General features: G+C 45.3%; 1 protein-coding gene across 4 annotated transcripts in view; it reads right to left on the bottom strand.

Moving 5' to 3' along the window:
- Positions 1 to 10,705: 10,705 nt before the first annotated feature.
- The window catches only part of Micu1 (mitochondrial calcium uptake 1), a 180,149-nt gene continuing 175,375 nt past the window's right edge, over positions 10,706 to 15,479 (bottom strand). For all 4 annotated transcript variants that reach the window (XM_033766549.1, XM_033766550.1, XM_010606589.2 and 1 more), the window contains 2 exons: positions 12,828 to 12,917; positions 10,706 to 11,647 (listed from right to left, as the gene is read on the bottom strand). In XM_033766549.1, the coding sequence (XP_033622440.1) occupies positions 11,487 to 11,647; positions 12,828 to 12,917 (251 nt within the window). In that variant the 3' untranslated portion in view covers positions 10,706 to 11,486. The remainder of the gene's footprint in view (positions 11,648 to 12,827; positions 12,918 to 15,479) is intronic.

Below are 15,479 nucleotides of genomic sequence, written 5' to 3'. Positions count from 1 at the left end.
AAAAAAAAAAAAAAAAAAAAAAAAGAAGGAAAATGAGTTATTTCAGACACTGAGGGAAGTGAATGATTCAAGGATAAAGTAGTCAAACTGTCACATCCTGTGGAGAGGCCGAGCATGTGAAGACTGGGATAGGCCCCGTGGACTTGGCAACGTGGAGAACGGTAGTGACCTTGACACAGTTGCTTTTGGCGGATGGTACAGGTAAGCCCGACAGGAATAGGTTCAAAAGGATAAAGAAAGAAAGAAGTGGAGTGTTAGGGGGAGAGGAATGTGCGTTCCCATGGAGTGCTTTCTAAAATAGGCTATAATGCAGCATTTTGTGATAGGAATTGTTAAGCTGGGTGAAAAATGTTGATGATACAACTAAGAGAGGAAACAATTAGAATAGACTGGGGAGGTGGGAGCCGGGGATGCAAAAGAGGCACTGGCCTTAGCCACATGGGTGCCCGCTGATTTTTAGGAGGGACGGCGCGGTGGTGGGCATACTTTGAGCTGGCTGACAGGGAAATGAGGACATTGGGAGTCCTCTTCAGAGGCTTTTATGTTCTTACTGCACGAAGAAGCAAGGTCAGGGCCTCGCCCGCTGCAAATCCTTCACTACTTATTTCACATCCACAAGCTGGGCAAGGTGGCAGCATCTGTAATCCCACTAATTGTGAAACTGAGGCAGGAGGATAGCAAGTTTGATGCCAGTCTGGAACTTAGTAAGACTTCGTTTCACAAACAAAACAAAATGCCTCACAAACATTCACATCCAACTATTACCGGTAGCTTGTTTCTAAAAAGTGGCTCGCCAGCTAAACATTCCCGGGCTCGGGTTGTTTGCCTCTCTTTCTGGAGTTGGATTCCAGGTTCTTGGCTTGAACAAAGAATCAGATGAAAAATCAATGCAAAAAGCAGTGGTAAAGTTTATTCGAGAAAGTAAAAGTGAATAGCGGGAGAGAAACTGACCCCGCAGAGGGAGCTCGGGCTGAGTAAAGAGAAAAAGAGGGAGAGCAAAGATAAAAGCACACGCTGTGACAGGGAAACACAACGTGAGCTGTCTTACAAAGTTATGATAGCAAAGTCTTCATGATGTCACTGTGTCCTTTTATGCTGTCTAACTCTCCAGGAAACTCTTGAGAGCTTGTACGTATGGGTCCTGAGAGGCGGTGCTGGGATCCTGTAACTCAGGCCGACTAGGCCGTCCCATGGAAAACCTGTGAGGGTTTTGGAAATTGTTCTGCACCTGTGTCCAAGATCTTGACGTTAACAGGTCACACCTACTTCCCTAGCCAGCTTTGGCCATGCTCTAATCTCCTATCTCAAAACCTTCTTTTCCATTTTCATTGTTTGCTACCCAGTGCAAACCCTTATGACTCCAGGTAATAAAGGTATCAGCCTCTCCTTAAAAAGACAGCTCTATACTTAAAGAAACAGTAAACCACCAAGTTATAACCGGCCTGACATAAAAACAACTTGGGATATGACCAGAATTTTAACTTATGACTAAAGTCTTGAGTTTTGATCCGAGTGCCAGCCAGATGGTCTCAGATACAGATTTAACCCTTAAAGAGCTCCGGAAGGAGCATTACAACATTCTTTTCTGTGTGGGGTTGAGAAATCATGGGCCAATGTCTCTCTAAGGACACTGAGATCTGCCTGTATGCAGGAGAGAGACTTTGAAGGCTGTGTCGAGGAGCCTGAGCCTTCAGCTGACCAATTTGAGTTACAGCCATCCAGCATGAATTGAGTTCATAAGTCAAGGGTCAACTGAAGTTAAAGTCTCTGTAAACATTGATAGGTCCCTAATGTGCTAATGTGTAAACACTAGAGCTGCTTTTAAACATTTGTTCAGATTTGACAACTAGGACTGCAGTGTTGACCTCCCGCTCTCTGGCTAAGTGTTGTGAGGTCTCTTCCATTTCCTGAGTGTCACCAGGCTCTTCTGCTGACACGGGGCCCTTTAGTCTGTGAAGAGGGTACTCAAGGGGAAGAGTGTAATTTCAGTGTGTACAGAACTGGATTGTGATTGCCCAGTTAACTGGGTGGTGAGCCCTCCCCTGCTCCTGCAATGCATATAAAGTGGCAAAGTCTTACTAAAACTTTGAATCTGTAGCCAGTTCTTTGGCTTAGTTGGCAAGGAACAGTAAGGATCAGTGGGAGCTGGAAAGCGGCTGAGTGGTGGGAGCGTTTCGTGCCTTATTCTCACATTCTCCTCCTCCTCTGCTGCTGGGCTCCCCGCTTGAGCTGTTTCTACCCAGAAAGGCTTGGCTGTTTCAGAAGGGATTAAGAGCTGAAGGCTGGTTAATCAGCCTCTGTGTTATCACCCCTACCTCCTTTCTTTTTGTCCTTCTCCTTCTTCTTTTCTTATCTTCCTCCTCCTCCTTTGTTGAGACAAAATTTCAATATATAATTCAAACGAGCCTTAAACTCACTGTATAGCCCAAGCTGGCCTTGAACTTGCAGCGATCCTCCTCTGCAGCCTCCCAAGTGCTGGGACTATAAACATGCATTCTACCTTACTGACCTCAGGTCAAACTGGTTGTCTTAGTTTCTGAAGCTAATTTGATTTTCTGTGGTGCCTTCTCAGTCCAAAGACCAGGAGGAGAACACAGCCCTGCTCAGTGCATATTAAGCATTATAGTCTTTGTCTATAGATTTTGCTTAAATATGAAAGTGATATTCCAGGGATGATTTGAAATGACACTTCCTCCTAATGGTTCTGGATACCAAAAGGTTATGTTTACCCCCCACCCCCAAGTACTGGGGATCAAACTCAGGACCTTTCACTTTCAAGGCAGGCACAGTGCCACTGAGCTAAATCCCAGCCCCAAAAGGTTGTGATTTTGCCCTAAGGGAAAAAACAGGAAACTTCTGTCCTGAGGAGCTAGGATTGTACTATATGTGGGAGAATGAAGTTTAAAAAGAGACAAAATACTTTTATTTGCCTCCTTCACAGATATCAGAACTCACTAGAAAAGTGAAACTTCCACTGAATCTCAGCATCTCATTTTGCTCCTAGATCTCAAGCCACTCCTGTGTTAGGTGACCCCCAGCCTCTTAGAATTCACAGTCTGTGATATGCTTTTATCTACCATCATACCTTTCCCAGCTCTACTAAAATACAGCTCCCCCTCTCCTACCTCGAAGCTAAAAAATGACTGTCCTACTGAATGATCCTTCCTGTCTATCCAAATCTCACTCTTCAGGGCTCAGCTAAACCCCAGCTCCTCTGAAGGGAGAGTTAATGAACAGGCCCTGCGCAGAGATGCACTGTGCAGGGACAGGGCCTGATATCGGGGAGTCAGTCTAGTAAGCGAGGTGGCTGTGAAGAGAGTAACAGGACCGTGCAGGGAGTGTGACAGTGGCTGAGGCTCAGGGATGGGGCTGTCAGATGTGTGTGTAACGGAAAGGTGTCGCAGGACTGGCCCTTGAGCCCGGGCCAATTCCAGGAGCCCTCCCTGCTTTATAGTGATCAAGCCTGGACTCACCATGGACACGACCGTCCCTGCCCTGCACAGAGGCACCCTTAACTTATGAGTCTCCAGTTAAATCTGGATGGAGATTTCCCCTACCCCCAGCACAGGGCCTCAGTACTTGTGAAATAAATAGAATCAGTGAATCTCAGAGTCAGGCTCTTCTCACCTTAAACATCTTAGCCACAGCTGCCAAGAGCAGGCCAGGGAGAGAATTCCTCCTCACACCTTCAGGAACCATGGCCAAGGTGGTACCCCACTCCACGCCCCTTGCTCTTCTGCTCCCTGCCTCCTCCGTGTCCCCTGCTGCCTCCAATGTGACTGCCCACCAGGGCCTCCTTTTCCAAAAACTCCAGCTCCAAATTCCCACAGCACTCTTATTAATAAAATCAGGGTAGATCCCAGCTGACCGGGGAAGGAATGAGCTAAGTCGGGCTGTGGACATGAGCACATCATTCTGGGCACTGTATCAACCTGGCCATTCTACCTTCTGATAGAGGAGAGAGCCCCCTACAACTCCGGAGGGCCTGAGGCTGGATGCTGGAGAAAGAAGGGCACAGCCATTTGTACCACACTTGGTCCCTCTCTTGGCTGTTCCACACAGTAGAGGGGTTTATTTTTTGGGGGTTGTACTGTAATTCAAAGTCCCTTCTCTTTGATGACCTCTACTCCCAGCCTGCCTTGGGGGCCATAAGAAGGAGCTAATATTCTTTTTTTGGTTTTATGAGATAGCGTCTCATTACGTAGCCCAGCTGACCTCGAACTCTCAGAGAACCTTGTTCCTCAGCCTCCTGAGTGTTGGGATTAGAGGTGTGCATCACCTCATCTGGGTTTGATAGTAGTATTTTACAGTTGGAAAACTGAAACTAGATTACTCTCCCTCACCACCCCCCAATCTACATCCCACACCTCCCCTCAACCAAGTCACCCCCTGACCTACACACCTATTAAATCTGCTACCTTCCTTCCGCATACAGTAATTACTGGATTCTTACTGCGGTCTCCAGCCTGGATCCCACCTCAATCCACCCATGAACTGTCACTATTCTAAAATGCAGAGCAGGGCTGAGGGGTAACCCTTGTCTAGCATGAGAGAGGCCTGGGTTCAACTCCCAGCATCACAAAAGATAAAATTTCTAATCACTATTGAGATAAAGCTCCACATTCCTTACTGGGGATTATAGGCTGGTACAGAATTTGCTCATACATAAATCTCTTAGGCATATAAGACCATCTTTGTTGTAAGTAGATTTTTAGTAATTCAGTTTAGTCTATTCCTGTTTTTTTTTTCTTATGTTTGTTAAGATATTTTCTAGGAAACAATCCAGTTTAAAAAAATTTTTTTTTGAGACAGGGTCTCATTATGTAATGAATTCAGGCTGGCCTTGAACTCACTATGTATCCCACGATGACCTTGATCTTGCTGTGATCCTTCTGGCTCAGCCTCCCAAAGGTTGGGATTATGGGTGTGTGCCATCATGACTGGCCCCAGTTCAAAGTTATTGCCATAAAGTTGTTCATAACAGTGTTACAGTTTTAAACTGCTGTAGCACCTGCAGGTATACAAATTTAAAAGTTCCTTCTGAAAAAAAAAGTTCCTTCTGGGTATGGTGGTACATCCCTATAATCCCAGTGGCTCAGGAGACTGAGGCAGAAGGGTAGTGAGTTTGAGCCCAGCCTAGTTTGAAAATTTTTAAAAATGGCTGAGAATGTAGCTCAGGGTGAAGGCCCTAGGTTCAAACTCCAGTACAAAAAGAAAAAAGGAAAAATCCAAATAGGGATATGGGTGTGGCTCAGTGGTAGAGTATGTAAGGCCTGGGAGTATGCGTGTGCACACACACACACACACACACACACACACACACTATTCCTAATATTTGGCTCTGTTATTTTCTCTGGGTTTTATTTTTTTCCCCTCAAGTTATTAAGGGAGATGTTTAGCTTATCATCAGCCTGTCTTCTGTAAATAAATGCAGAAGTTTACAAATGTTCCTTCAATTTGTTTTGGTTCTGGGGATTGCACCCAGGTCACACTTACGCTAAGCACTATGTCCTAGCCCTTCCTACAAGTTGTATTGGCTTTGTTCATGCTGCTGTGGCTTGGACCCAGGGCCTGAGCATGTTAGGAAAGTGTTCTCCCAGAGCCACACCCCAGTGCTTCCCCCACAAGGTTTACCATGCAGTGTTTCCATTCTGGGTGTCTTCAGTTTGGGGGTGTGTGCGCTGGGGATCGAACCCAGGTCCTCACACATGCTGAGTACAAGCTCCGCCACTGAGCTGCACTTCCAGACCTCAAATTTGCATCATTTTTTTCTAGGAGTTATTTTTGTGTCTGCCCAAAACTGTTTATTGGTTTTTAAAAATTGTATTAATAGGGCTGGGGATTTAGCTCAGTGGTTCTGCTGCCTACCTTGAAAGTACAAGGTCCCAAGTTCAATTCCTGATACAAAAAAAAAAAAATTAATTTATTGTCATTAAGAAAGACTGGCTAGGGGCCAGGGATTTAGCTCAGTGGTTCCTCCGCCTGCCTTGCAAGCACAAGTACCCAAGTTCGATCCCCGGTACCAAAAAAAAACAACAAAAAACAAAAAACAAAGAAAGACTGGCTAATGGTAGTTTTCAGTAAAAATCTTCACAAGACCATTACATCACAAATATACAGGCATTATAAAAACTGTCGTGGTGGTTTTGGTTCTAAACAGGTATGTAGAAGGTCCCCATTTTCCAATAACGAAAAATGTTTATAATTCTAAAATACAGCAACCTATTTAATACATGTACATGTATCAAATCTTTCCTCTTCCTATATGTACAGCTAGAAATAAGTGATTATACCGAAATGGAATGTCATACTTCAGTGTATTTATTGATTTTTTGTGCGTACCAGGGATCTAACTTGGGTCCTTGTGCTTGCAGGCGGTGGAATCACTGAGCTAAATCCCCAGCCCTATTTATTGTTTTTTTGAGACAAGAATTCACTATGCAATTCAGGCTGGTCTTGAACTATGTAGCCCAGGCTGGCCTTGAGCTTGTGGAGATCCTTCTGTCTCAGCCTCCTGAACGCCAGGTTTACACATATGCGCCACTTTGCCCAGTGCCCAAAATGTATTTTTTTTTTTGGTACTGGGGATCTAACTCAGGACCTCATGCTTGCCAGGCAGGCACTATGCCACTGAGCTATATCCCTGGCCCCCCAAATGTCTTTTTAAAAATCTTTTTTTGAGAATGACCACTATCTTAATTCTTGGGTCACAAAACCACTCCCACCAACAGTGGGTACCGCCTAGAACTTCAGTATCTTTTGGATCTTTGCACATGCGTTTGCCTGATACTCCCTGCAGTGGTATGGGGTCTTTAACCCCAGGACACACTGCCACTGATTTACACCCTCAATCCCTGCTTTGTAATTTTTTGAGACGGAGTCTTGCTCAGTGGCCCAGCCTGGGCTTGAACTTGCTGCCTTCCTGCCTCTCAAGTAGCTGAGATTCCAGGTGTGGCCCCCACGTGTGGCCAGCTTCCAGCCTCTGTATTTCCAAGACTCCTCATCTACAGCCCTACCTTGGTACTCATCGTTAACGGGGTCCAGGAGGAATGATGTGGGTCAGAAACAAGTACCACGTCGAAGGCCATTTTACACACATTTTTTGGAAAAAGCATTTCATAATTAAAGTGACTGTAGCTGTCTAAAGCCCAATGTCACCTTGCCCGCAAGCAGGCTATGCCATGTAGAAACAACTCCATTTTGCCTCCAGTCACAAGTTGAGACCTCAAGGGTCCATGACACTGTGCCACTCACGGGCAAGAGTACATCAGGGTGAAGACACCCTGGTTCTTGGAGAACCAAGTAGTAAAAAAGATGGGGGGACACAATTCTTTATTAGCCTATCTCATCCCACCTATTGTAAGAATGTGCTCCTTACCGCCCTCACCAACATAAGATCCTCAGCGACCAACACAGGACTTCCTCCGATTACTGGGTGAACCCAACAGCAGCAGGCTCGCAGTGTTTGTCTTTAACCCACTCTGAGGCACTTCCGGCCCACTATGTACCACGAAATTGCACAAGTCTCTATTGTCTTTCTTTAGGCCTCACGGTCCCCCTTTCTAGGCAGTCGAGGGAGGATTGATCGCCCTCCGAAAGTATCAAACGAAAGTGGCTGGAACGGAGCGAGCCAGAAGGCAGTCAGCACCCGTAAATTGTAGCTTGTGTGAGTGCCAAACAATGAGCACTGGGATATTTTCACATCAAAATGCATCATTTAAGAAACTCAACCAATTTCAAAGCAGTCAGGGACCATTGCATGACTGTGTTTAATTAAAAACAGTAACTAAATGACAAAAAACAAACCAAAAAAACTTCCTCAGAGACCTGCTTTGATCTCCTAAGCTGGGATTCAGACAGCTCTTCTGCTTTTTTCTTTCTTTTTTTGTAGTACAGGTTTGAGTACATAACGCCCTTCATCGCGCAGGTACATAACACATCTCGATGCTTTTAATTTCCCACCCTCTCATTTCTCCTTCCCTTTCCTCTTGGTCTCATGTGCAGATCTCTCTCCCTCTTCCCTATTATCTTACCGGCTTTTTAAATTATTTATTGGGTTTCTCATATGAGGGAAACCATGCGCCTGCTTTTCTAAGAGCTCCCGTGGTAGCTTGTACTCAACCTTGCTGCTTCTGTTTTCTTCATGAAGAGGCCAATTCCTTGACGACCTTACTCAGTGCCTGGCCCTCCTAGGTCAGGAAGCTGTAGAATAGTGTGAATTCTGTCCTCATTCACTGGTAAAGTCCTATTCCAGGGCCAGAGGACAGCACATGCTTCTAGCTCTTTGCCTCTTCTCAATTTCAGTCATGTCTATGGCATCTCTCTTCATGGTTCCTTCTGCTTTGCTCCATGGATGGTGCCCATGGGTCTGGAGCAGACATACTGCTTCCTTTCCCTGGCTCCAGGCCTTGAGTCCCTGCACTCAGCCTTCTTGTCAGCAGGTGGCACTCGAAGTCCACAAACTGAACCAGAGACCCCCCCCCCCCCCCCCCCCCCAAACCAGGCTCCCGCTGCCTTCTTGGGGGCCCACAGCCGCCATTGCTGAGCCTTTCCTTCTATGTCAAGTCGGATATTGTTGTAGAACTTCTGTTCCAACCTGGGGACTAAAAGCTGTTAAAATGATTTTCAAAATCACGTTACATCAAGTCTGCTTTTCCTTAGTAACAATCTCATATTCTTCTTGCTTGTTTTGGATGATGCTGAACGCCAGGTCAAGGAAGCCCAGCAGCCTGGCTCCTGAATTTCTTTCCCTCCTTGATGCCACAGACAGGGTGGAGGAAAAGCCCTATTTTGTTTTTTGTTTTCTTGGTACATTGGATTGAACTTGGGACCTTGCACTTGCAAGCCAGGCGCTGAGCCACAGAGCTAAATCCCTGACCTGAGCTGTTTGGTCTTTTTTTTTTTTTTTCTTTCAGCTTTAATTGAGTTTATTGGTACATTTTAGGGATACAGTAAGCTGTTTGGTCTTTAAAGTAGACAGCAACAACCAAAGCAGAGGGTGGCTGTGGGAGTGTGGGAGGGATTTTATCAAGGCATTGCTAGTGTCACTTACTTCAGCCAGGAGTTATTTGGATCTAAACTTTGTGGGTGACAATCCCACAAAAAATGACATGGAACCAAGGAGGGGTTGAGGGGACACGTGGAGCTGAGTCCTGAAGGAAGAGGGAAGTTATTCTATCTAGGGAAAAAATAATTTGCATTTGAAAGACAAGCACAAATCAGCTTTATGTGTCCCCAAATGCTTCCCAGCTCACACCCAAGGTCGGTTTCCCTTGCAGCTCACTCCAGACTCACCTGCCCCAGGACTTCTGAGTGGCTCAGCTTGTACCTTTCACTGCACACTTAACCCCCCCCCCCGTGCCAGGATGTTGCTGTCACATTGCCTGAGTACCGCCCTCCCTCCAGCAATCCTAGGAACGGACTAGTTCAGGTGGAGTTGTGTGTACCTGAGACAGGTGCACTTGATTCTGGATTTCAAGTTGCTACAGATGAGATTGGTGCCCTCCCTGCCATGCCAATGCTTTCCAGCTCAGTACAGCTAGACCAGGGCACATCTCCTCTTACAGGGGAATCACAGCCACAGAGGCTGTGAACGGGCCTTCTCTTTCGGGCTAGGGAAAGTAGAATGGGGGAGAGTGATTTGGAGATTCTGAGACAAACTTAAGAATGGTGCCAGGCATGGTGGTGCATACTTATAGTCTCAGCACTCCAGAGGCTGAGGCAGGAGAACTGTTGCAAATTTAAAGCCAGCTCAGGGCTGGGGATTTAGCTTAGTGGTTCCGCCACCTGCCTTGCAAGCACAAGGACCTAAGTTTGATCCCCAGTACAAAAAAAAAAAAAAAAAAAAAGCCAGCTTGGACTACACAGTGAGACCCTGTCTCAACCCCCTACCCTGAACCTCCACCAATTTAAGAACTGCTCATATTTTGCTAGGCTTAGGAGAACAAGTAGTGCAAATCCTACATCTGGGCTCCAGGGACAGCCCAAAAGGGAGAGTTAAAGACAGATGGGCAGGAGAATGGCAAACTCCTTAGAGAGAATTGGATCTAGGGCCAGGGATTTAGCTCAGTGGTTCCACTGCCTGCCTCGCAAGCACAAGATCCCAAGTTCAATCCCCGGGACCAAAAAAAAAAAAAAAAAAAAAGGATCTCCTGAAAGCATGTCAGAAACAAGGTTGCTGAATTGCTCTGGTGGAAATGCTGGGACTGGTATCATCTGTTGGAGCCACAGGTGCAGGAGGAAACCTCTGCTCTTGTCTGGTGGAAGCACCAGGTTCTGGGTGTTACCACTGTTATGTGTCGCCAGGGAGCACTGCCTGGAGGTTGTGGAGGCTGCAAGGATTCTGGAGAACTGAGGTGGTGGCTTTCAGACCTGGAAGGAACCTTGAAGCCCATTTAGCTCAACCTATCTCTTAACAGGTGAGGGGACAGTGGAGCTGGGTCCATCACACAACACAGGTTGCTACAGTTCTTCAAACTCAGGTTCACTGTATCACATGGTTCCTCATGACCCCACCACACGATGAAACTTTAGACAAACTGCGGGGACAGTGCCTCCACCAACCTCCAAATAACCTCACTTTGGGCCTCACATTATCTTTGATCAGAAAGAACCAGACTCTGAAAGGAACAAAACAGGTCTGCTGCTAGAGGGGTCTGAATCCCAGGAGATAGGAAAAATGAAAAGGGCTCAATGGATCCTAAAATAAAGCAGACAGGAGCCTTTGGGGTCTTTATTGCAAACTGTTAAAGTGATATTTTATGAGTGTTTAAGAAGAGGGCAGACAGGCTGTGAGCCATGCTGTGGCTTCAGAGGCCTGTCCTGGAGAGGAGATGGCACTTGCAGCAGGGAAAAGGAGCTCCTTCGCTGCTGCTCCTTAAGCACAGACCCTTAGGGAGCCCAGAGAAAAGAAGGGCTGTGGAGCACCTGCTATACATTCAGAATCTGCTCCCACTGAGCACATCGCCTTCCTGCAGCGGGCCTCAGCTCGGAATCACTGTGTCTGACAGAATCTTCCTCTGGCCCAGGCTTCCCGCCAGCTCAGGGTGCCCAAGTCATTGTCATCCATCACAGACTTCTTTTTGCCTGCCAGAGACTTTTCCCAACTTGCAGCTTAAAAACACCAGCAGGAGGAAGAGCAAGGAAGTTCTTGTTAGGGTAAATCCATGGCAAAAATGGCTGAAGGACTGGCTGTTTCTCAGGGCTGCCAGGTGTGTGGAGCGCTCCTTGGATTCTTTGTCCACAGGGTGCTGCATGGGGAAGGCTGATGGAGGAGTCACGGTCTGAGCTTTGAAAACGAGTCTGGGTTTTTGAGAACCAGTGGGTGTGATCACTGGGAAGTCAGAGCCTAGCAGAACATGGGGCTGGGGGGAGCCATGGAAGGCCACTCGCAGGAGAAGACAGCACTACTGTTGGAAGCAGCAGCACGAAAGGGCTACACTGAGCTCTGCTCCAGGGGCTCCAGGGCTCCCCTCTGTAGTCTGAGGTTACTGTTTGGGCAAAGCAAAGTCCCAGGTAGTTTCCTGTGCGCATTTCCACATGGCCTGCATGAGACGGGTGAAACCCATGTCTTTGGGCTTCTCCAGGCCTCTCATCAGCCTCTGCTTCATGATGGAGACGAATTCCTTATTGCTCAGCTCCCCATTGCCTAGAGGAAGAGATAAGCACAACATTGTAAATGGAGGGTGGTCACCATAGCCAGCGAGAAAACGCCACTGTCGACATCGACACTGTGCTGGCTCCAAAGCCCAGCACCTCTCACAGCCAAGCTCGGCTCTCTAGGCTCAGGATGAACGAGTCTGCTCTTTCCTTGATGTCTCCACCCGCAGCTCAGTGACAGTTCACTGTGGTGTGACAAAAGCTGAATGAGAGTTTTGTGTATGCCAGGGCCTGTGCCGGGTGCTGAGAATAAAGAAGTAAAGAAGCTTTGTATTTTGTCCTTTGAAATACTCCTGGGGTGTGGGAGAGACCAATTATGTCCACAGTGGAGTAAAAGGCTAGCAGGGGGCTAGCAGAGGATGCTCCGGGGCACAGGGGAAGCGGTGTGGCTGCTCAGGATTACAAGTAATGAGGTCCTGCTGGACATGAGGTGAGGATGCAAGTGAATTCAAGATTTCCTGTCTGGGTCCCTGCCCATGCCTTTGTGTATGCCACCGCCCTACCTGGAGAGCTTCCTCCATCTCACTCCCCTCTACCTGGCCAGCTCCTGCCCACTCTTTGCAATTCAGCTCCGGAGACTCTTCCGGGAAACCTCCATTGACCTGTGCTCACACTGCCCTGACTTGGTTACATTTTCTTCCTCTATCTCTGCTCTCAGCATCTGGCAGAAGGTCTGGCATCTGCTGTATTCTATAGAGACATATAGGTACTGTTTACTTTCAGGAGACATTAAAATATTGAGTGCTCTTTATTTACTAAGCAGCAAGTTGGGTATAATATTTTTATTTCCATTTTTTTCTAAGAAATTACATTTATTTGGGGCCACTTAGGATTGCAATTGGTGAAAACAGACATGATGCAATCTCGAAAATGTGCCTCCTGTTTAATAGCCTTTTGGTCATAGATTAATTCAGGCCTACAGGCAAACTAGAATTATAAGAAGATTGAACTCAGGGCCTGAGTTCAATCCCTAGCACCTCAAAACAGAACAAAATAAACAAAAAGTCCCACATAGAAGAAGAAATGGAAAATGCAAACCAGGGCCAGGGGTTGTGTTTCTCATCTCATGAGCTGCTGAGCAGTGTGGGCCTTGTATACTGATGCTGGTCACAAAGCCTAGAAGGGCAGCGAGGCTCAGGGCTCCCTCTGGACTCTGAGGATGCACTCACCGTCACAGTCAAAGAGCGCAAACACTACATCACACACGTGGTCTGACAGCTCCACTTTGGCCACGGTCCTGGCCACCTGCTGCATGGTCACTGGAAGATGAAAGATAACTCAGTTAGCACTGCAGAGGGCCTTCCATCAGGATTCTCTGAATGTGGGCACAAACCGCTCAGCCAGAAGTTCCCCACTGTTTTTAAGTCATGTTGAAGAAAATGAGAATTAGGTTTTTATCCAAAATCCCCCTTTCCTTTTCACCTCAGGTTCCATTCTTTTCTATTGCTTAGGAGGCTCATGCAGTTGATTAAGAATGCTTGATAGTAAATTAATAGAAAAAGGAAGTAGAGGAGCTCAGGAGTTTGGGGAACTAGTACTTAACAGGGACCGATTTTTCTGTTTGGGATAATGAAAATGTTTTGGAATGACGGTAACAGTTCTACAACATTGTGGATTTGATTAATGCCATTGACTTGTATATAAAAAAATTCATATATACCTAGGAATCAATCTAACCAAGAAAGTAAAAGACCTCTACGTTGAAAACTAAAGTATTCTGAAAAAGGAGATTGAAGAGGATATCAGAAAATGGAAAGATATACCTTGTTCTTGGGGTGGAAGAACCAATATAGAGAAAATGGCCATATTTCCAAAATTGTTATACAGATTTAATGCAACCCTCATCAAAATTCCAATAGCATATCTCAAAGAATTAGAAATAACAATCCTAAAATTCCTTTGGAACCAGAAGAGACCTAGAATAGCAAAAACAATTCTGGGCAACAAAGGCAAGGCAGGGGGCATCGCAATCCCTGATGTGAAATTATACTACAAAGCTACTGTGACAAAAGCAGCATACTACTGGGGCCAAAAAACAGACCTAAGGATCAATGGAACAGATCAGAAGATGCAGAAACAACTCCAGATGTACTCAGCCACCTTATCTTTGACAAAGGAGCCAAACACCTTCACAGGAAGAAGACAATCTGTTTAATAAATGGTGCTGGAAAAACTGGGTTTCTACTTGCTAAAGATTAAAACTAGACGCATATCTTTCACTCAGGACTAAACTAAAATCAAAATAGATCAAAGATCTAAAAATTAAAACAGAAACACTAACTCAGCTGGAAGATAGAATAAGTAGAACTCTTTAAATCATTGATATAGGCAAAGATTTTATGAACAAAAAACCCCCAAATGCACAGGAAATACCACAAAGAATCAACTGGGATATCACTGAAAGGATTTTGCACAGCAAAAGAAACCACCAACAGAGTGAAGAGATAACCCACAGTGTGGGAAAAAATTTTTGCCAGTTGTTCCTCAAAGGACTACTATCTAGAATATATAAAAACCTTAAAAAAAAATCACCCCCCTCAAACTCAAAGACCCAATCCAAAAAAGGGCATCTAAAATGAACAGACACTTCTCAGATGAAGTAGAAATGGCAAATAAATATATGAAAAAATATTCAACATACTGGTCATTCGAGAGATGCAAATTAAAACAACGCTGAGACTCTATCTCATTCCAGAAAGAATGGCTGCTATCAAGAAATTAACCAATATCAAATGCTGGAGGAGCTATGGGAAAAAGGAACCCTTCTCCACTGTTGGTGGGAATGTAGGCTGGTGCAACCACTGGAATCAGTATGGAAATTTCACAAAAACAAACCTGCTGGGGTTTTAGCTCTGTGGTTTTGCCACCTGTCTTGTAAGCACAAGGACCTGAGTTTGATTCTCAGTACAAAACAAAACAAAGCTGAAACTAGAGGTTCCATTTGACCCAGCTAGTCCCCTCCTTGGTATCTTCCTGAAAGAATTAAAAGCACCACACAACAGCAATATATGCATACTCATTTTATAACAACACAGCTTATAATAGCTAAATCCTGGGAACAGTCCAAATGCCCATCGCTGTTGAATGGATAAGGAAGATGTGTTTTTAAAAAATACAATAGAGTACTACTCTGCCATAAAGAAGGATAAGCTTGAGACATCTGAGACATTTGTTAACTAAATGGATGCACCCTGAGACCATACTTTTTTTTTTTTGGGGTACCACGGATCAAACTCAGGTCTTTGTGCTTGTGAAGCAGGTGGCAGAACCACTGAGCTAAATCCCTGGCCCAAGACCATACTCCCTTTTTAATTGAGTTTATTGGTACATTTTAGGTATACAGTACAGTTACATTCATTACTGGGATCTTGTACCTCTACATGACAGGTCTTGGTTCTCATCTTTTCCCCTTGTCCCTGCCCTCCCTTCACCCCCTCCTCTCCTCCCCATTTAAAAACACTTTATTTCCATTTTTTCATTTTGTCATATTTTTTTCTTTTCCCTTATTACCTTTCCCCTACCCTTCCCACTTTCCCTACACCTTTAGCCCTTTTCTTCCTATTTCACTTGTCAATTATCTCATTAGGATCTTATGTACTATTATAGTTTTTCACACCAGAGAAACTATTGGGTATTTACACGTGTGACTTACTTATTTCACTTAGGCGTATATCCTCAATATGTATCCATTTACCTATGAATGAATCTAATTTCTCATTCTTTATGGCTGAGTAGTATTCCATTTTATAGAAAAACCACATCTTCTTTATCCAATTTCCAACTGATGGGAAAATGGGCTGTTTCCAAGTTTTAGCTATCAC

Source organism: Fukomys damarensis, unplaced genomic scaffold, assembly GCF_012274545.1.
Source record: "Fukomys damarensis isolate Sample0158 unplaced genomic scaffold, DMR_v1.0_HiC HiC_scaffold_20, whole genome shotgun sequence".
In the NCBI taxonomy this organism is placed as follows: domain Eukaryota; kingdom Metazoa; phylum Chordata; class Mammalia; order Rodentia; family Bathyergidae; genus Fukomys; species Fukomys damarensis.
This window is presented reverse-complemented; position numbering and strand designations above follow the sequence as displayed.